At 40.0% G+C, this 23,014-nt stretch overlaps 1 protein-coding gene across 1 annotated transcript; it reads left to right on the top strand.

Annotated features, from left to right (window-relative positions):
- The first annotated feature begins 614 nt into the window (after positions 1-614).
- LOC137268512 (uncharacterized transporter slc-17.2-like) lies at positions 615-21,782 on the top strand. Its single transcript, XM_067803080.1, has 11 exons — positions 615-651; positions 3,349-3,560; positions 6,538-6,771; positions 8,481-8,568; positions 9,375-9,470; positions 12,055-12,182; positions 18,034-18,183; positions 19,297-19,426; positions 20,112-20,262; positions 20,367-20,457; positions 21,558-21,782. Exons 1-11 carry the CDS (start codon positions 615-617, stop codon positions 21,780-21,782), a joined length of 1,542 nt encoding a protein of 513 aa, XP_067659181.1.
- Positions 21,783-23,014: the final 1,232 nt, after the last annotated feature.

Genomic DNA, 23,014 nt, shown 5'->3' on the forward strand with positions numbered 1-23,014 from the left:
CCATGAAACTGACATGTTAGTACACAAAGTAGCAAGACAACTCCGTGAAACTGATATATTAGTACACAGAGTAGCAAATGTGACATTTGTATATGTTGTAAGGTCACTTTGTATTAATATCTATGTCCAAACCGCCACTTTCGCACAAATGTTTTACTTTTCTTTTAAATTCCAACCAAAAAGGCATTTGAAGTTCTGACCTTCATTTTGACATACATCAGTCTCATGCAAGTGTTATTGCACGTGATTATTGAGACAACACGTGATGTGCCTAAACTCTGTTTTCATTTGAACATTTGTGTAACTCTAATCTGTGTTAGAATGGGCCATGCAAGGCCATCACATCCTTCTGAAACATCGTGACCGTGCCTTGACATAAAGGAACTATATAACATGTGTTACTCCGCGCGGAATAATGTGACATATCACGTGACAGGCGACGTGACAATATGACCATCTGAAGTAGACTTGAAACCGAAACCACTGAAGGATTTATGTTTGGGTCAAACAAATATTTGTTTTTCAATCAAAGCGAACTCGCCCATTTGGTTGCGGCCTGGAAATTTTTATACTAGTTTGGCGTAAGACGTGTTTTGGGTGAACATTGGCAGAAGATGACAGAAAAGAGCGTTGTTCCTGATGATGAAGGAGGTAATGATGTATTTTTATTTCTTTAGACGACCGAGATATCAGTTTGTTGTTTGTTGGTTTTTTTTGTTTTTCTTTTGTTGAGGTATACTATTCAAAACAATTTGGGTCATTCCATTTTGCGAGCATACCAACAGCCAATGCCATATGAGGAAAAGTAATATAACATTTATATCCTTACAATGGAATGGAATAAATTGTCACATTTTCCCTTCATTTCCCTTTCCTCCTTGGCTTCATCATTTGCATTTTACCAAATCCAGTTTCCCCTACATTGTTAAATGGTACATATTGTTTTGCTTTAGTTCCTCAGCATTTCGCTTTTTATGCAGGAATTATGTCGGGATTTCACATAGAACATTGGTATTTTTCATCAGCATATAGAAACTATGAAATTTATGATATCATGTTCTTGTAAACAGAGTAATGATGCTGTTAAAGCGATTAACGCACAATATACAGCCCGAAGTACGTACCACTGTGTTCGTTAAGCTATGTGTTCTATAAAATCAGTGACCGTTACGTGGAATGATTTCTGCACTTTTGTTGACGTGCGTATTGGCCGAACGAAAGCGCAAGATTCACGTAATTTTCAATACCAAGCGGAGTGTGCGGGGTGAGAAATGTTATTCACGTGTGCACGTTGAATTATTATTGAATGTAAAAGCAGAAATCTTTGTAGACATGTCGCATCAGACTGCAGAGAAAGTTCTCATGCATAAACATATCCTTATAGTCAACACATACCAAAATAGATAATATCCTGTGGAACTGGACTGTATCTGTTCAGTCTAAAAATCACAGGAAATATCAAATACAATCGCTGAGGGTAGACATTTGAAACGACCCCCTGAAACCTGCTTGATTCGTCAGACACACTGACAAGTGCTTAGTTACACCCCTTTGCAATGGTTTACGTTGTTTCAGACCTCTCCTTTGTTGAACACGTATGCAAGTTTATATGTACAGGATCGATCTATGTTAGAATAATTATTGGTGCTCAGCATCCCATGCTTGTCATGGAAGGTCAGACCGAATGGTCAGTGTTGGTCAGTGGTCAACTGCCTTGGTTGGTGCATGTTGTCGTACTCCAGCTGCATTTATCGACGCTTATGAGGACAACTGCTGGATTGTCTGGCCACGAAATGACAGACCACGAGAGATGAAAAATAGATAAGACGTTTCAATATATTCATGTATGCATGAATAAACCCTCGAATACGGCGTCCTTGACACGGGACGTACATGCATGAGGGTAACGAGATCCTTCATGTTTGCCGACACAATGACATTTGGACAAACAATGATGTTTATATACATAGACGAATGGTGACCAACTTATCGAAGAGGCTATGACTCGCCGAGTAGGTCTAGATTTGTGTTCTACATCCTATCCAGGTATTTTTTTGTCTGGGTAAAACAACACACGTGTATCTCACAAAACGTGAATCACGCATGGTAAACACCTGGGGATGGTAGCAACACAACTAGCGCTGCGATCGGTTGGGGGTTGGGGGTAATGGGTAGCGGTGGTGGGAGAGGGTAGATTTGGGTGGGGTGGTGGGAGTCTCCCAGGTTAAGTGAGCTGGTTTCAGCTACAATGAAAATTATTTATACCACACTGAAATAATATGTAAGTCTATGGAAATGACGTCAAGTGTCTTTGCACGTACGTTTGCGCGTCAAGTTGCGTAAAAGCTTAGAGTGCATTGGAATACACTAAACATACATCGGATATTGCTAATATATCAATCCCGATTATCCACTGTAAAATATCTTATGTGGCGGAGATGAGCCATGTAGACCTATTATTTATTTGCATTTTCATTTACCCATACATGATGCGTTTTGCCAGTGATAGAGCTCTCTGTTTAGTTGTTGTTGATCTTGAACTTTGTCTCATATCTATAACGATGTGAAAGACGGAGCCCAGCTGACAAGGCGAGAGTGAGTGAGTGAGTCAGTCAGTACGTTTGGTTTTACGCTCTTTTTTGCAGTATTCTGGTAATACAAGGGCAGGGGTCATCAGAAATGGGATGCGAACGTTGTACCCATCAGGGAACCACTTAACCACTAATCTACCCCACCTGCCCCTAGTACATATGTCGAATAAATGTCGAGCTTACCACCAAGCCGTTGGTTGGTAAATTCGTTGGATAAAAGTCGCGACTACACCGCCAAATGTATGCAATAGTGAAGTATTAATGATGTTTTATATATTGGCTGATGCTGTCTGTTTTATATCCGAGTTGAAAATTAACTTCGCTTCAGCATAATTTCAGCCTCATGGAGAGGTGTAATAAGGTAAAACGAGTAAGCGAGTGTTCAAACGAGTGACTTAGTGCGTGTCCACATTTCATGAGGGACCCGTGAAGATCTTGGCCAGAATTGGTCATCTGCAACCCATGCCTGTCGTAAGAGGGTTCGGGTGGACATGGCTGACATATGTCATTATATCCAACAGCTACGGTCGATGCTCATGCTGTTGATTACTGGATTGTCTGATCCAGACTAGATCATTTACAGACCACTACCATTTTGCTGGCATACTGTTGAGAGACGCTTTAAACAACCAACCATCACTACTTTAGCAATATCATTGAGAATGAATTAACTCTGTTCACTGTGCCAAGGAAAAGCACAATTGGGAGCTCCGCTCATATTCCGAACGATCAATCCAATTAACGTTTTTGGTGACAGGTCCTGTATTAACATCCAAAAGATGGATTCTGGCCTACGTGGCCATCGTCGGCTTCTTCTTCCTCTACTGCGTCCGTACCAACATCAGCGTGGCCATCGTGTGTATGGTGAAGTCGCAACAGATCAACGTCACCACCGCCGGCAACCTCACACAGGAGAACCTCACAGATATCACACAAAGCTGTGCCATTGAGGCATCCAAAGGGTTTGACGTAAGTGACAACGACGATGATTATTATTATGATCTTTATGATGATAAGATGTATTCCTTCATATATATAGACTCGTTAGAATTGGTCTTCAGTAACCCATGCTTGTCGTAAGAGGCGATTAACGGGATCGTGTGGTCAGGCTCGCTGACTTGGATGACACATCAAGTCCATCAATGTTCATTCTGTTGATCATTGGGTTGTCTGTCCAGATTCGATTATTTACAGACCGCCACCATATAGCTGGAATGCTGCTTAGAGCAGCGGAGTAAAACTTAACTCACTCACTCACTCACTTATATATGGTAGTCATGATCTCTGACACCCTCAGGCAACATTGGTTTCTGAGAACCAGAGATTCGAAGCATTCCGCATGCACCAAATAATCTTGTTATGCTTCCAACAGACGTAGTGCAGTTTCTGACACTATGAACCACTGTTCATTTCGGTAAAATGAATTAATAGTAACGTATCTGTTATTTCACATTTCGTTGTTTTTCTTATTGCATGGGGATCATGAAAAGCAACATTGTCAGAGCACTCACCTTGTTACATGATCATGATTGTTGAAATATTTTGTGTACAGATACTGAATCATAACATTAACTATTATCATGATCATCATCGGGTTAATTGGAGACATATTTCGGCTGTTGAATGCACATTGACTCTGATTATTACCCCCAATAAATCATTAAGAAACAAAAGTCTCAACTGGGTTGGGTAAAGCCGTGACCGTGACCGTCACTGACTCTGAAGACGGAGTGAAATACACATGCATCATCAATCCGGTGGTAGGGCTCTGTTTCTTCTACCAGCCCACTAAGTGAGTGCGAGAGTGAGTGGGAGAGTGAGTGTGAGGGAGTTTAGTTTTAGGTCGCTATTACCAACATTCCAGCAATATGACAGACACTAGAAATGAGCTGCACACATCATACCCATGTAGGGACTCGAAACCGGGTCTTCGACATGACGAGTGAACACTTTAACCACTAGGCTACGATGCCCCTGTTCATGGATACATTGGGTTGAAGCTTTCATGCTATCGCCATTTTGCCGATTGTTTGGAACATGTAACAGTGGAGTTTCAGGAATGTTATGAAAAAAACCGTGAATCACGTTGTAATTACATTATATGCGAAAAATACATGAATTATAATTTGTCTAACTTAAAACCAGTCCTATAATCGTCAAACCCGTTCACAACAAACTGTTTTTGTGTGCATATCCTCACTCAGTAATATTTTGTATAACAGAAGTCTGTAAGTAATCGAGTTTCGGCCAGATAATCCGGTGACTGATATCGATCCACACACTTTGGAGTTTATGACAAACAATGGAGCAAACTACCTTGCCTCAGCACCACATCCATTTAGTCGCCTCTGACACCAAACATGACATGCATTTAATGCATTACAGTGGATGTTAACATATAAGTTGGCTTCAACTATGTGAAGCACACTAGAGCCTAAAAGTTCATTGAACTTTATTCCCCATACATGCGTTGAGATATTTAATGCAATAACAAACAACGCATCACGTCACCTTGTCTTACCACGTACCCTATCTATTTAATCACCCATGACAAGCAAAGGTTTGCTTGTGACCTATCTTATCAGCATCACCACGGCTGAAATAAGAAGCTGACCTCGTTCAGAACGGCATAGAAACTACCGATGGTTACACAAAATAAGCGGTTTCATCCGTGTGAAGTAGGTCAGGCCACACATTTACTGGGTATTGTGGTGTTTGTGGTGAAACAAGCTGGGGACAGGACAACCTGTATGGCTTTGTTGAACACGACACTGTTGATGACGCGATAATACCAAGGTGTGTTTGTACATCAGATGCATCAGCCACTTTGTACCATACAGTCCCTCTGTCAGAGCACGCTCCGTCAATATTGTCGGGGGTATCGTAACGTTTAAATATGTTTCCATTGTACTAAGCACGAATGTCACCGTTACTGTAGACATAAAAATGGGCACAACGTTGTTCACGCCTGTAAATGGCCTCATACATATGTTTTCTTCGGTCGTAGTGATTTCCACAAATTTCGCTTTCCACTTTCTTTTGTCTGTTTTTAGTCGGAATTATCTTGTGAATTATGCTAAACAGTTCTTATTTCGAAATTTTCTTTATATTTTCACGTCACGATCAAAATAAACTCTTAATTATTTTAATTACCACATGCCGTTTATGCTCAAAATACGCGTTCTCCAATGAAGCGCTCTCCAATAAAACATATTCGAAATTACTTGTATGTCGTTTTTAATTGGTGATTGAATCAGAGTACAGATTCTTAATTATCTTGTATGCTGCTCTCAGATTTGATCAAAACAAATACAAAATTCCTTACTTTTTCTGAAAACATAACTTTTCATAATTCATAATAGTAAATTCGTAATTATCTTGCATACCGTTCTCAAAGTTTAAACAAAACAAATTCGATATCACTGGAATACCTTTTACATTTTCTGCTGACAACGTATTATTAATCATACATTCTTAATTGTCTTTCAAGCGGAGGCATGCCCTGCTCATTTCGAAGCGGGGGCATGCCCCATCAATCTCACTAGTTCAAGAATAATGGATAATATTTCTGCAGTATGTTTCTCTTTCAGACAACAGCGATTGATTGGGACATAGCCGTCAATCTCACTAGTTCAAGTATAATTGATAATATTTGCATTATTGTTCTCTTTATGACAGAGATTGACTGGGACAAGTGTGTACAATGAAGGGTCAGTCTCACAAATTTCAAAAGGATGGATAATCCCTGCATTATCTTTCATTTTCAGGCAACAGAATTTGACTGAGACAAATGCGTACAGTCAGGTGTTAATCTCACAAAGTTTAAGCACAATGGCATTAGTTTTCTCTTTCAGACAGCAGGGATTGGGATAAATCTGTACAGCCAGCCGTCAGTCCCACGAGATAGAATATAATGGATAATATTTGCATTATTTTTCTCTTTCAGACAGGAGAGTTTGACTGGGACAAGTCTGTGCAGTCGGCCATCTTGTCATCGTTCTTCTATGGCTACCTCTTCCTGCAGATACCAGGAGGGTGGCTGGCGGGACGGTTCGGGGGAAAGAGAGTCATTGGTTACATGTTTGTGGTCAATGCCTTGACCACCCTCCTTGTACCCGTGTGTGCTAGGGTGGACTACAGACTCGTCATGGCGCTCAGAATACTCCTCGGCATATCATCCGTAGGTGTTATTTTAGTGGGAAATAATTTTGTTTGGATCGGTATTTTAATTACGTCACCTTAACGCAATCGATGTAGATCGTAGACGTTTTTCCACATTGCCCAAACCCATCCGGAATGGCGCAGATGACCCAGGGGTGATATTCGGATTTAATATGGGATTCGAACTTTCTGCTGAATAGTGATAACAGGGCATCTAGTCATCTTGGTCAGACCCGGGAAGGTCCCGGGGTAGAATCGGCCTTCAACAACCCATGCTTGCCGTAAAAGGCGAATGTGCTTGTCGCAAGAGGCGACTAAGGGGATCGGGTGGTCAGGCTCGCTGACTTGGTTGACACATGTAATCGGTTCCCAATTGCTCAGATCGATGCTCATGTTGTTGATCACTGGATTGTCTGGTCCAGACTCGATCATTTACAGACCGCAGCCATATAGGTGGAATATTGCTGAGTGCGGCGTAAAACTAATCTCACTCACTCACTAATCTTGTTCATGATGAATGGTGTCGCTCTGATTTCCACGTCCTTGACTTAATGTACAATGATATTACACAAATATTTCCAGTCACTCAATGTTTCTTAACAATGAGGGTAACGGCTGCTTGGTAACAGTAATAGTCGTAATACCACTGGTACAGATAATGAACAAGCGTTGTAAAGAATACGATGGCACAATCTCTTGACGAAGGAATGGTGACATGAACGCCTTAATTATAGTCTGTTTGCAATGAAAACGTACCGATGAATTTCAGTTTGAGCAAAAACGTAATTCAACTAAAGTGAAGTTAACATTGCGAATCCTCATACTTTTACCTTGCCAATTGCACACTCATTTATATCTCAGTTTTCTATTCAACACAAGATAAAAGTTGTTTAACAAAAGATCATAGTTTCAAATCGCTATCGCTGGTTTGCATGACAAGCGGGTGAGCGAAGTATTTGGCACAGTGAAACAAATGCACGTGCGGTACGTGACGAGCGTTAACTTCGACCAACCCTATTTGTTCTTGGTGTTCTCGTTTTATGTGCGTACCTCCATGTAGTGGGTGAGTGAGTTTGGTTTTACGCCGCTTTTAGCAATATTCCAGCGATATCACGGGGACACCAAAAAATGGGCCTCACACATTGTACCCATGTGGGGAATCGAACCCGGGTACTCGGCGTGACGAGCGAACGCTTTAACCACTACGCTACCCCACCGCCCCGTACCCACTTGTAATATAAACCAGTAATAGCGATTTGAAACCATGATCGTTTGTTAAACAACTTTTATCCTACGTTGAATAAAAACTGATCTTTAAATGTGCAGTTAGTTTAGTCCGATATGTTGCAAAGCTCTATATTTAGAAAGTATAATAACCATATGTAATGGCAGCCCCTCTTTGTGAATTGCAGATTTTACATGCGCTTTCAGACATAGTGAGGATGCGTATTTCGCACAAGGCAGGATATGCAACATGTATCATAATGATATATACTGTCTGTCCGTGCGTATGCCTGTGTGTGCGTGTGTGCGTGTGTGCGTGTGTGTGTGTGTTTGGGTGCGCGCGTGCGTACATGCAAATGCGCAGCCATTTCGGCCGGATCCCGTTAATATGGAATCGTATACAATCATCCGATCAATGACACATGTTAATCCCGACAGTCTGTTTGCTTGATTCTGACCGTGCAAGATTATGTGCAATATACTTGTAACAAGATGTCGGTTTAGTCTGTTACATATCCTGCCATGCAGTCAATGTGGGGGTTGTGGGCCCCTCCGCTTGAAAGAAGCAGACTGGCTTCTTTTACCTACTCAGGTAATTATTTTCCTATTCATCTCTTCACCTTTCACCTATTCAGGTAATTATATTCACGGGGAGGAACAGCAGAGCATCTTCTCTTATGTATGTTGTCCAAATATTGTTGAATCCCCTGAATGAGGGCTTTGAGTCACTTAGTCACTATGCTATATATGAGTGGACTGTCAATGTTAAGCTGCAGCATAGTGTACAGTTAGACCGAGTTTGGACAAATACACACAGACATGGCAGACATACACAGACACACACACGCGCGCGCGAGCAAATGCACATACACATACAGTCACGTAAACGTATGAATACAAAGATAAAAAAAAACCCACACATAAACACAATCATAAACAAAAGAAAAAATCAGAGGAGTCAGTGAGTGGTGGTCTGTGAAAAAACGTGTCTGGACCAGACAATCAAGTGATCAACAGCATGGGCATTAATCTGCGCAATTGGGAACCGATGACGTGTCAACCAAGTCAGCAAGCCTGACCACCCGATTCCGTTAGTCTTACGACAGGCATGGGTTACTGAAGACTTATTCCATCCTGGATCTTCAAGGGCAACAACAGAGTAACTGACATTGACAATTGACATACACAAATGCACTCACCCACGCATACAACACACGCTCTCAAGGTTAAATCCAGTTTCAACTCACCGGCATCACCACCTTATGATAAGACTGTACCGTGTCTTTCTGCACACTGACTATCACATTATTGCATAGGGTTCTGTAACAAACCTGTTCAAATTATGTCACTAGATTAATCGTATTAATCGGTTAATACATCGCGTCTGTATGTTTACAGGTTCTTTGATCGGAAACATTTTCGCTTTTTCTGCATCGGGACTTCTTTGTGAATACGGCTTTGACAACGGATGGGGGTCAATTTTCTACATTATAGGTGAGTGAGTGCGTGAGAAGCATGGGATACTGAAGATTAATTCTAACCCGGATCTTTACATAAGCGCGTGAATTTGTAACGAAATGGTGACATTCGATTCAACTGGTGACTGATATCATGAGCAACGACCCAGAACGTAGGCATGACATGACACAATTCGCGATGTCAACCAGCTGGCCATGATGACGAGAACGAAACTATGAGATGCTGTTGTCTTTGGATGCAGCATAAACTGTCAGCATGTTTATTTGTAGCCCTGTAGAAGTATGTAGTTGGTGTAGTTGTGGTAGTACAAACGCCTGTTATGGTGGTGGTAGCAGCAATGATGGCAGTAGACGCAGAAATAGTAGTACTAGCTGTAGTAGCAGCAGAAGCTGTGGGAGCAGTTGAAAATTATTGCGAAGTAAATTTTGCACAAACTTTTGAGGATCTGAATTCAGATGAATCTGAAATAAAGGATGTGCAAAGTATTTACCTGAGAGTTCAAACTTCAGTTGTCCCGTTATTACAAGATTGCGAGCACATGTTTATTGAGAAGTCATCGTCGCCTGTTGTGATACACGTATTGCGAGGATGCATGGAATATAGCCACAGTGACAAATGTATGATTATTGAAAAATCATAATATTCTTATACTAGCATATGTGTAGCTTTCGTTGCTTTCCTGTGAAGTCAATGCGTTTGTAGTCTTCCTTATAAAGGCATTGAGTTTGATGTTTTCCCCGTGAAAGCAGTAGCTTTTTTGTTTTCCCTGTGTAGGCATTTTGTTTCTCCCCGATAAGGCATTTTTCCCCGTAAACGCATTACGCATGTTCTTTTCTCTGTAAAGCATTGCAATTGCTGTTTTCCCCGTGAAATCATTACGCTTGTTGTTTTCCCTTGTGAATGTACGTTTGTTGTTTTCCTTTGTGAATGTACGTTTGTTGTTTTCCCTGTGAATGCACCTTTCTTGTTTGGTTGTTGCTTTGCCCGTGAAGGCATTACGTGTGTTGTTTTCTTGTGGACTCACGTTTGTCGTTTTCCCAATGAAAGCATTACGTTTTTCTTGTGTAGGCACTTTTGTTGTTTCCCCGTGAAGGCATTACTTTTGTTGCTGTCCCTGTGAAGACATTACGTTTGTTGTTTTCCCTGTGAACTCACGTTTGCTGTTTTCTCTGTGAAGGCATTGTTTGTTGCTTGTTGTTTTCCCTGTGAACTCTCGGTTGCTGTTTTCAATGTGAATGCATTGTTTGTTGCTTGTTGTTTTCCCTGTGAACTCACGGTTGCTGTTTTCTCTATGAAGGCATAGTTTGTTGCTTGTTGTTTTCCCTGTGAACTCACGGTTGCTGTTTTCTCTGTGAAGGCATAGTTTGTTGCTTGTTGTTTTCCCTGTGAACTCACGGTTGCTGTTTTCTCTGTGAAGGCATAGTTTGTTGCTTGTTGCTTTCCCTGTGAACTCACGGTTGCTGTTTTCTCTGTGAAGGCATAGTTTGTTGCTTGTTGTTTTCCCTGTGAACTCACGGTTGCTGTTTTCAATGTGAAGGCATTGTTTGTTGCTTGTTGTTTTCCCTGTGAACTCACGTTTGTTGTTTTCAATGTGAAGGCATTGTTTGTTGCTTGTTGTTTTCCCTGTGAACTCACGGTTGCTGTTTTCAATGTGAAGGCATTGTTTGTTGCTTTTTGTTTTCCCTGTGAACTCACGTTTGTTGTTTTCAATGTGAAGGCATTGTTTGTTGCTTGCTGTTTTCCCTGTGAACTCACGGTTGCTGTTTTCTCTGTGAAGGCATAGTTTGTTGCTTGTTGTTTTCCCTGTGAACTCACGGTTGCTGTTTTCAATGTGAAGGCATAGTTTGTTGCTTGTTGTTTTCCCTGTGAACTCACGGTTGCTGTTTTTTCTCTGTGAAGGCATAGTTTGTTGCTTGCTGTTTTCCCTGTGAACTCACGGTTGCTGTTTTCTCTGTGAAGGCATAGTTTGTTGCTTGTTGTTTTCCCTGTGAACTCACGGTTGCTGTTTTCAATGTGAAGGCATAGTTTGTTGCTTGTTGTTTTCCCTGTGAACTCACGGTTGCTGTTTTTTCTCTGTGAAGGCATAGTTTGTTGCTTGTTGTTTTCCCTGTGAACTCACGGTTGCTGTTTTCTCTGTGAAGGCATAGTTTGTTGCTTGTTGTTTTCCCTGTGAACTCACGGTTGCTGTTTTCTCTGTGAAGGCATTGTTTGTTGCTTGTTGTTTTCCCTGTGAACTCACAGTTGCTGTTTTCTCTGTGAAGGCATAGTTTGTTGCTTGTTGTTTTCCCTGTGAACTCACGGTTGCTGTTTTCTCTGTGAAGGCATTGTTTGTTGCTTGTTGTTTTCCCTGTGAACTCACGGTTGCTGTTTTCTCTGTGAAGGCATAGTTTGTTGCTTGCTGTTTTCCCTGTGAACTCACGGTTGCTGTTTTCAATGTGAATGCATTACATTTCTTGTTTTGCATGTGAAGGCACGTTTTGGGTTTTTCTACCTATGAAAGCATTATGTGTTTTCCTTGTAAAGGCACGTTCGTTGTTCCCTGTGAAGGTAATACGTTTGCTGTTTCCCTTTGAACTCACGTTTGTTGTTTGCCGTGAAGGCATCGGTACGTTCCTATGGGCCTGCCTGTGGATGTTCGTCGTTGCTGACTCACCATCCAAACATCCGACTATATCCAAACAAGAGAGGCACTACATCATTGACAGTATTGGAGACAAGGATGATGAGGTGAGACAAGTATAGATAAGGACAATGTCTCGCCACATTGTGTCATCGCGTTGACTCAAACAGAAACACGACTCTGGCGCTTATGCACACCTTAGTATATCACTGTAGCAAAAGAAACATGAACGCTTACTTTTATGATATTTGAATTTTTCGCAACTCTCATTTTTTCTATTTTCAATAAAACATGTAAATAGTGATCAGCGGTAATCGCAAATGCGTATTGGTTCACATTCGATAAACATTCATTATAAAGATGAGTCGTGCAAATGTAAGTGTATGTGTGTGTGCGCGTGCGTGCGTGCGTGCGTGTGTGTGTATGTATGTGTCTGTGTGTGTGTTTATCTTTGTGCTTATACAAATATTCAGAAGAGGCCGTGAGTTCGAATCTCAGATTCGATCTCTGATATCTTTGGTGTTTTTCACTGATATCTTTGGCGTTTCTCACTGATATCTTTGGTGTTTCCGAGGCAACCTATGCTTGCATTAAACCGAAATATACCTTATGTGGCTTTGGACGTGTATCATAATGAATAGGGATGTGTACTATTGCTACTGTATTTCTATACATTGCGATCCATGAACCCGTATTGTGATAAATTGGGAACATAACCGTTTAACATTAAGTAAAACTAATTGTACATGTCGATCCTATTTTCTACAGTATAAGTGCCAAATCAAATATGTTATGGTTCTGATAACAGCAGCCTCAGCATTAGGTTGCATAGTGAGAGATTCTATTTTCTTTTTTCATAATTTACAGTTTCACAGTGTACCGTAAATCATCAGTTGTGAATAAGAGACAGTAACACGTCACAATTTAATTCTGGACTCACAATAGTCCAGAAACTCTCCGCACTGTGGCCACTCTCTCACAAGAGATTTGGCAAAAATAAATTTGCAGCCATTATGAATATGTGCTAAGGATGAAAAAATGTTTTTCGAAAACTCAAAATTTAAACTCGCCCATGGGCGAGAGTGTTTAATTTCATCCAGAATAAATGTTTTGGAGGTTGTAAATGAATGAAAAAAATGTTAATAAGTATCATAACTCAACTCAAATTTCAGCTCGATTTGACTTGACTCCGCTAACTGACAGCGATTTTAAAAGATCTCGCCCATGGGTGAGAGAAAAGATTGGCCCATGGACGAGAATATTTACTTTCACTGAAAATACATGTTTTTTTCCATGTTTTGCAGTTTGTAAATACATGAACGTATATTTATTAGTGTCGTGACACGAAAATCAGCTTATTTTGAATTAATTCTAATAATTTAGAGCGATTTAAATAATATCATTTGGCCCATGGGTGAGAATATTCATTTTTACTCAAATTACATCTTTTTGCATGTTTTGGGGGTTGTAAATGAGTGAAAGTATGTTCATAAGTATCATAATACAAATTTCAACTTATTTTGACTTAATTCCGTTAATTTAGAGCGATGTGTAAAAATCTCGCCCATGGGTGAAAAACATTTTGGCCCATGGGCGAGAACATTGCCGTTTACCCCAAATATATCTTTTCACGTGTTTTGGAGGGTGTAAATGAATGATAGTACATTTATGAGCATCATGATAGAAATTTCAACTCATTTGACTCAATTCCGCTAATTGAAAGCGATTTTAAAAACTCTCGCCCATGGGCGAAAAAATATTTTTTCACTCAAAATAGATCTTTTTACATGTTTTGCAGTTTGTAAATGAATGCAAGCATATTTATAAGTATCATGACACAACATCAAACTCATTTTGACTTAATTCTGCTAATTTAGAGCGATTTAAAAACAATCTCGCCCATGGGCGAGAATGTTTCCTTTTACTCCAAATACATCTTTTCCAATATTTTGCAGAATGTAAATGAATGGAAGTGGCTTTACGAGTATCATGACACAAAATTCAACTGATCTGATTTAATTTTGCGAATTCAGGGGGAATTCAAAAAATATACGAGAATAATTACTTTTGCTCAAAATACATCTTTTCCTGTGGTTTAGAGGTTGTAAATGAATGAGGACATGGCACAAAATTCAACTCATTTTGACTTAATTCCGCTAACTACAAGAATCTGCACCTCCACTCCAAATACATAGTTTTTTTTATTGTTTTAGTTTTTGTAGATGAATGAAAGTGTGTTTATAAGTATCACTCCTGTCTTAATTCGACTAACCTCGCTCGTGGACGAAAATATTTTCATTTGCTTGTTTTCCTTTTTTTGCAAGCATATGGTTAAAATTCAGATGAAATTATAATGACAAATAATTCCAGTTTAATTTAGTGAGTTTAGTTCTATGTCGCACTCAGCAATATTCCAGCAATATGGCGGCGGTTTGTAGATAATCAGTTTTCGACCAGACAGTCCAGTGATCAACAGCATGACCATCGACCTTCACAATCGGGAACTGATGACATGTGGCAATCAAGTTAGCGAGTCTGACCACCCGATCCCGTTAGTCGCCTCTTACGACAAGCATAGTCACCTTTTATGGCAAGCATTGCTTGCTGAAGCCCTGTTCTACTCCAGATCTTCATAGGTCCTGAACGCAGAGCTATGAAATTGAAGTTATTTGTGAAAGTCCTTACTCCAGTGACACAAAGACTATGCTGGCACACATTAATAAACAGCGTTGTGAGATCTTTAAACTGTTTTGAAACATGTCTTGTCAATCCCACTGACATTCGCCAATAACCACTTAAATATAGAATATATAGTCCGTGCTCCTTCAGAACAAATAAGTAATTAAGGATCCCCAACTGGGTAATTAAGTAAACAACTAAAAATACTGTCACTTTCTGCCCTGGACATCACGCGTCACCAGTCGTGAGCTAAGGACCTTGCAAAACCCCTCACAAGGAAACACAAAGCACCAAAACTGTATTTCTTTCTAGGTGACACACGGTATGTTGTCAAAAATTTCGTTGTTGAATACATTCTATAGTGGGCAAAACCTTACGCTTGCCAAGGTTACCTACCCAGTAGTTTTAAGTATACCCTACCCAGTTTAGCATGTTTCGTTTTAATATTGTGGGATCTACTTTTACTAATTCTCTTTTGCCCGTCCCAGGTTTTCTTCGACCGAGGTTTTATGGGGTATTCTCCTATTTGTCAGACCAGGAATAACCTACAACAGTGATAGGTCACTCGCTTGCTTTCTTTACCATGTGTACCAATTAACATGTTCCTCGTCATGCTCCAGCGCATACAGTAACTTGGTTCGTTTCCAGCGCAACTTCGGCTGCGTTTAACAGTACTTCAGCCAGTTTACTGTATCAGTCGAAATCTTACAATGAATGAATGAATGAATGAATTATAATAAGAATTAAGAGCAAGATGCATATGTGAATGAATGAAAGAAATAATAAAAGAAAGAAGTACATATGTGAATGAATGAAAGAATAAATGATACACCACGACCATCCCTTCCTAAACATGCTAAATAATGCAAAACTATCGTTAGATCACATGTGTTAACATCAGCTAATTATAGTCTCCCTTGTCAGACATAACAATTTTCAGGCAGGTTTAAACAACAAACTATCTGCTTGACTGCACAGCTGCTTGTTGACGTCGTATACTCACCTCACCTAATTTTCCTGTGTAATCTTCACCTACATCACCATAAGCAGAGAGCACAGAAGGCCAAATGTCTGTAACCACTGAACCGTGGCGTCTCACCGGAACAGGCTAAGTTCCCAAGTGCGGGTGTCCTTCTCTACCTTTTCCATTAATCTTTAAAACATCTAACAAGCTCAACGCATGCAACTTTTAACTAAAATGTGATGTTATACATATCATAAAAGTATTTTTTTAGGTATTATTCAGTTGATAAATTATCATTTATGATGTATATATGTATGGCATGCTGGGCGGGTATTGGGCATTTTGTGATAATTTACCATTACCATTTTCATAATGCATACAAAAGACACTCATTAATCTATCACTGAGCTTTGTCATTCTTTCACTCCAATACGGTCGCTAAATCCCCTCTGATCATAGTGTATGGACTCTCCCATACCCAATTCACCTAATCCTGAGAAATCAACCAGGCATGACATACCCACATCACCTAATTAATTTTCTGTACCTATCGATAAAAAAAAATACTTAAAATGGGAGGACACCATGTTCACTAATGGGAGTGAACCTTGTAGGGAGTACCCTCACTCTCACAAACCAACCGACTGGGGAGAAGCTGCCGTGTTTGTCGGGGATTCTTCTGGCTTTACTAAATAAATCGTACATAAACATGTAAAATATATTGCTTTGATTTTGTAACTACCCACATTAGGACATTGAGACCATTCTAATTTATCGAGTAAAATACGATTGTATGGTTTAGAGTTTGAATCTTGGCATATCTTACCGGTTTTGCTATTTTTGCACTCTACCCTTCTACCTGGGGCGAGCATGTTTGGGTGGTTTTTAGTATTTCATCTATTTGTTTAGATTTATTGATTTGTTTGGTTTATAACTGAAAATTTATTCTGACGTTTGACGAGGTTTGTATAGTTATCATGTATGTCATGTAATTATATTATTGGTATGGAGTGGCATTGATATGCATGATTATCCTTGCCAATCCAGTCACGATTACTTGAACAGATTAGTTTAAACTATAGATTAACGTATCCATACTGTTAATGTGTAATCTTTATATTGGGCTATGAGGAATACGTAAAATATTCAAGATTGATTTTGCGGTTACTTTTCTTCCTTTTTATAAATGTTCGCTATTTTGCTACAGTCGAAAAGATTTACCGTGGCTTCGTTGTGTACTGGTCCTTGGTTGTGGTCTCTAAGTATGTTAGAAATTATGTTGTTTAGACTGTTGGAACTGTTGATCTGCAGTCTTTCAAAATTCATTTTCACGAGATACATTCTCCCTTTTTACCACAAAAATATTCTCACAATGAACATATAACCGTTTACAAAAAGGTGTCTTCCCGTAAAATAAGTAGGAGGACACGCAAAGTATAGCAGCGCATTTGCCATAACTGAGGTTGTTAAAATGATAAAGAAAACTGTCATTTCCAACATTCACATTGGAAGCAATTATATTAAGAAACTGAATAACTCATCACTAACGGAAGGGGTGAACTGAAAGTTCATTTTATTAACTAAAGTCACTGAGTGAACTCACTAACATCGGTTCAATTACATTGGCACACGTGTCTTATTTCGTTTCCTAAAGAAACACATTTTATTTTTTTATTTTTAGAAAACCAGTGTCTAATCCCTTAAAACAGCACCGTTGTCACTACACCAAACGATTTTGACCTTGACCCAAAACAAAGGTTTAACTTACATAACTACCCCGTACACATCATTTGCTTGAAAACGAGTTTAACACCTACGCCGAAATGCTGCTTACATTAGAAGAACTTCTATATCCATATAACTTTCTCTGTTTTTCAAATTATCATAACCTGAACAGATATTAATTTGTCTACGACTTCATGAGAGTTTTTCAAGTTCTAATCCACACACTGATTTCCACTTTTTCATCATTCTGAGCGAGCGAGTTTAAATTTTGAGTTTTCGAAAAAAGATTTTTTCATTTTTTCATCCTTAGCACATATTCATAATGGCTGCATCTTTATTTTTGCCAGATCTCTTGTGAGAGAGTGGCCACAGTGCGCAGAGTTTCTGGACTATTGTGAGTCCAGAATTAAATTGTGACGTGTTCAGTGTACATTCTGATTTAAACCATAGATATAATCACACAAACTCCATACATGTTCTTTACATAATATACAGGTTCTCAGAAAAAAACCGACAATACGTATAGTATAAAAAACGTATTGCGGTATACCGGTAATACCGTGCAGCCTTAATAATGAATCTTCGCGTAGGTTCGGACAACGCCGTGGAAGAAGCTGTTTCTGTGCCGGGCCAACTGGACGTGTTTGACAGCTCACTTCTGCAACAACTGGATGCACTACACGCTCATGACCAGTCTCCCCACCTTCATGAAGGCCGTACTCAAGTTTGACATCAAAACGGTATTCCATGAACCATTCAATCATCACACATCGCATATCCATCGATTCTTCTTCGACTGTATCCATCTGCTATTAATGCGTCATGTTCCTTCATCCATCGTTCTACCATCATTTTTTCTTATCAGTTAACGATCCATCCATCTGATATCAGCCATCAATCTTCCGTATCATCAACCACACATACCCATCAACCGTCAATCCATCTGCCATCCATCAACCGTCAATCTAGCTGCCATCCATCAACCATCAATCTATCTGCCATCCATCCATCAATCATCAATCTAGCTGCCATCCATCAACCATCAATCTAGCTGCCAGCCATCAACCATCAATCTAGCTGCCAGCCATCAACCATCAATCTAGCTGCCAGCCATCAACCATAAAATCCACCTGAAACCCTTCAGCCATCAATCCGTTTGCCACCAACAACCACCCATCTTCCATATCTATCAACCATCACTCTACGCTTTATTCATCAACCAACCATTCTCCTACCACTGGGTGCGGTGGGGGAGACTAGTGGTTAAAGCGTTCGTTCGTCACGCCAAAAACACGGGTTCGATTCTGCACATGGGTCATTGTATGAAGACCATTTTTGGCATTTCCAGCCGCGACATTGCTGAAATAATGCTAAAAGAGGCGTAAAACAAACTGCTACTATTCATCATTGTTCCATATCTACCAAACATTCATCACCTGCCTGACATATTTATCAACCAGACTTCCATCCGTCATCCATCAAGCCATCCATCTTTCATCAGTGTGCCGCCATCTCAATCAATTATCCATAAGTGGTTCCATTAGAGCCAGCTAGTTATGACAAGTAGTTCAAATTTTACAGTTTCTGAAGACTCTCGGTGCACGAAAATTTGTGTCAGTTAAGTCAGTTTCGATTTGTGCATCCCCAATTGAGAAATGATTTGGGAACTTTGTTCAGAAAGTCAGGGAAGAAAATATACACGTCATAATTTCTGACAGATTCGGTGAAATTTGGAAACGAACCTGTCCAAAATATATCTAATCATTTGTCCGCAAACAACCATAAACAGGTTCTCACTAAGCTATAAATCAATTTAAGTATGTTATAACTCTTTACATATCCCATATGTTCAGAACGGAGTGTTGTCAGCTGTCCCATACATTGCCATGGTGGTGATGTCTATTGCTGGTGGTCAAGTAGCAGACTGGCTCATAAAGAACTATTTCTCAACAAGATTTGTCCGACGTGCTTTCCAATCCCTTTGTAAGTTTGTCATTCCTGACACATTTCTTTAACTTCCTTTTGCCTATGACTATCATCTAAACAAGCCACAGAATCCTTTAATTTCTGAAAGACACAGTTGATCTCTCAGATAGTCATGGACTTTCACAATCAAAATGATAACAGATTCAAACATTGAGGATTCAGTAGCCTAAATAAGCTACCGCATTTGTCTTGACCGAGTTACGTCCCTTGGTTCTACCGGGATCTCCGATCTACTGTTCTGTATGCCTTCTACATATTTGCAAACGCCCAGTTAGCTCACAAGAGATCGACGTATGAATCCACACCAGTGCACACGCATGTACACGACCTCTTTATCACACGGTGCGGTGGGGTAGCGTAGTGGTTAAGGCGTTCGCTCGTCACGCCGAAGACCCGGATTCGATTCCCCACATGGGCACAATGTGTGAAGCCCATTTTATGGTGCCCCCCGCCGTGATATTGCTGGAATATTGCTAAAAGCGGCGTAAAACTGAAATCACTTACTTACTCACTCTTTATCAAAAGCGTTAAGTAGTACACATTTTGGAATGAACCTAATTTTTCAGTAAAATTTGTGCAGCTTCTAACCTGTTTTGGTGCTCAAGGTTGGGACTGTGATTATCTATAAAATAAATACTGGTACAAAATAACATTTGTGTAGTGTTAATGCGACATGTTGCAGCATTCCTGTGCAGTGCCGCTTGTCTGGTGGGCGTTGGGTTTGTGACGTGTGAGAACAGATACGTGGCCGTGGCCCTCCTTACGACGGCAGTCGGCCTGGAGGGACTAGTCAACTCCGGCTACATGGTCAACACCATCGACTTCGCCCCGAGGTAACGTACAGTGGTGGTCGAAGTATTTGTAACGTTTGACGTTTAACATGTAACGTGCTGTGATGTTCAAAGTATTTGTAACACTTGACATGGCTGTATTTCAGGTATGCAGGTCTTCTATTTGGTATCAACAATACCATATCGACAATACCAGGAATGCTGGCTCCACTAGTCGCTGGTGCGCTGACCCCAAACGTAGGTACCGGTTTCTCAGTGTGCCAGTGTTTTCTTGTTCATCGTTGATTTACGTACAATGTAAGTAGAAGTACCTTTGTGCTGACCTTCAGTGTAAGTACATTTACCTTGTTGTTGACCTTCAGTGTAAGTACCCTTACTTTAGTGTTGATCTTAAGTGTAAGTACATTTACCTTAGTTTTGACCTTCAGTGTAAGTACCCTTACTTTAGTGTTGACCTTCAGTGTAAGTACATTTACCTTAGTGCTGACCTTCAGTGTAAGTACATTTACCTTAGTGTTGACCTTCAGTGTAAGTACCCTTACTTTAGTGTTGATCTTAAGTGTAAGTACATTTACCTTAGTGTTGACCTTTAGTGTAAGTACATTTACCTTAGTGCTGACCTTCAGTGTAAGTACATTTACCTTAGTGTTGACCTTCAGTGTAAGTACCCTTACTTTAGTGTTGATCTTAAGTGTAAGTACATTTACCTTAGTGTTGACCTTCAGTGTAAGTACACTTACCTTCGTGTTGACCTTCAGTGAAAGTACAATTACTTTAGTGTTGACCTTCAGTGTAAGTACCCTTACTTTAGTGTTGATCTTAAGTGTAAGTACATTTACCTTGGTGTTGTCCTTCAGTGTAAATACACTTATCTTAGTGTTGACCTAAAGTGTAAGTGCATTTACCTTAGTGTTGACCTTCAGTGTAAGTGCATTTACCTTAGTGTTGACCTTCAGTGTAAGTACACTTACCTTAGTGTTGACCTTAAGTGTAAGTACATTTACCTTAGTGTTGACCTTCAGTGTAAGTACACTTACCTTAGTGTTGACCTAAAGTGTAAGTACAGGTATTTTAACTCCTATGTAATTACCATTATTTTAGTGTTTCCCTAAAATGTAATTGCCAGAATTTGAACGTTGACAGTAAATATACAGCTTTTCATTTTACCTGTTTGTTTGTTGTTTCGATTCGTTCCCTAATAGTTTATTGAATTGTGTTCTTTGGATGCAGCGGTATTTTGTTGTTGCTGATTGTTTTGTGTTTTGGTCATCGCTGAATTCTGGTTTTTGTTGTTGCTGTTCGTTCGCAATTTTCGCAGTGTGTCCTCTTAATCGCAGGACACGCCTGAAGAATGGAGGAATGTCTTCTACGTCTGTGCTGGCTTGATTTCTGTGGGAGCGCTCGTGTTCGGCTGTACTGCTGAGACCGACATGGAACCGTGGGCGCGAGTAGCGGACTCTGAAGTGACCGTGGCTCCTCCTACACCTGCCAAAAAGCTCCCTGAAGAAAATGGCGTGAAACCAACAACAAACGACTCTGTAATCTACAGCGAACGCCTTTGAACACGAATTGAGTTATGAAATCTCCACGTTACCCCAGTTTGGAACTTCAGCTGAGTTTATCAAATTCATATTTTAATGGGACCATTTGCCAGTATCGTTTTGCCAGAAACACAAACTTCGTTTCCATTAGCAATTACTCCTCGGTCAGACACCATTTGCCTCTCGACGACTTGTTTCGTATGGTTTCCAAGGAGTGACAATATTACGATCGATAAAAAGAAGTTATTTTTATCACCTTAAGCGACGAAACGTACGAAATTCTAAGATACATGTATCCAAGGTAATATGTTTAGTAATATTAAAACTCTTAGTATACCTGTGTGTTATCCTGTTGTATGCCATCATAAGTCTCTGGAGCAGAATGCATTGATTATATTTAGCTACCAATTAATAAGTAATATATTTTAAATTGTTCACTGGTCACGAGGGAGACATAGGTTGAGCTTTTCCCTTCGGGTTCAAGAAACATAAACAAATAGCGAGGGCACACCAATCCACGGGCCCTGAGGGACCAGTGAACAACGGATTTATCGTACCGAAAAACTCAATGACAATTTTGAATTTTATGAAGCACGGGTAGAAATGGTCGCTAGACTTTCCTAACGACAAGAAAACGAGGTTTATCTTCCTTCCATTGATTTGCATTCGAAAAATATATGTCATTAAAGGATTTCATACGTGATTTAATGTTATTCGAGATAAAGTATTACTACCACGAAGTGTGAAGAGTTCGGCCTTGCCGGCGGGGTACACGGAAATGTTACACGCTTGTACATCAAAAATAAAAGAAGAGCGTTCAGCCAATCAGAAAGCGACAATCATGTGTGAGGCAAGAAAACTTGTATGTAATACGTAAGTTATTCAGATTTCGACAGGTTTCATCATTTAAAAAGATGTTTGTTTCACATTTAAATCAATTCATGTGTAAACATTACGTTTAAACAGTATGGAATATTTCGCAAAATTTAGTTCAGAACACTTGATCGAATGTAAGTGGCTACATTTACAAAAGTGAGTGAGTGAGTTTAGTTTTGCGCCACACGCAGTATTCCAGCTATATGGTGGCGGTCTGTATATAATCGAGTCTGGACCACACAATCCAGTGATCAACATCGTGAGCATCAATCTGCGCAATTAGGACACGATGACATTTGTCAACCAATTCAGCGAGCCTGACCACCTGATCCCGTTAGCCGTCTCTTACGACAATCATGAGTTACTGAAGATCACTT

This window comes from Haliotis asinina, chromosome 16, assembly GCF_037392515.1.
Source record: "Haliotis asinina isolate JCU_RB_2024 chromosome 16, JCU_Hal_asi_v2, whole genome shotgun sequence".
NCBI classification, from domain to species: Eukaryota; Metazoa; Mollusca; class Gastropoda; order Lepetellida; family Haliotidae; genus Haliotis; species Haliotis asinina.

Coding starts and splice junctions, on each gene's coding strand:
- LOC137268512 (XM_067803080.1), top strand. CDS start 615: ATGACAGAAAAGAGCGTTGTTCCTGATGATGAAGGAG. Junction 6,772..8,480: donor TACTCCTCGGCATATCATCC/GTAGGTGTTATT, acceptor ATGTCGGTTTAG/TCTGTTACATATCCTGCCAT. Junction 20,458..21,557: donor CTGGTGCGCTGACCCCAAAC/GTAGGTACCGGT, acceptor TCTTAATCGCAG/GACACGCCTGAAGAATGGAG.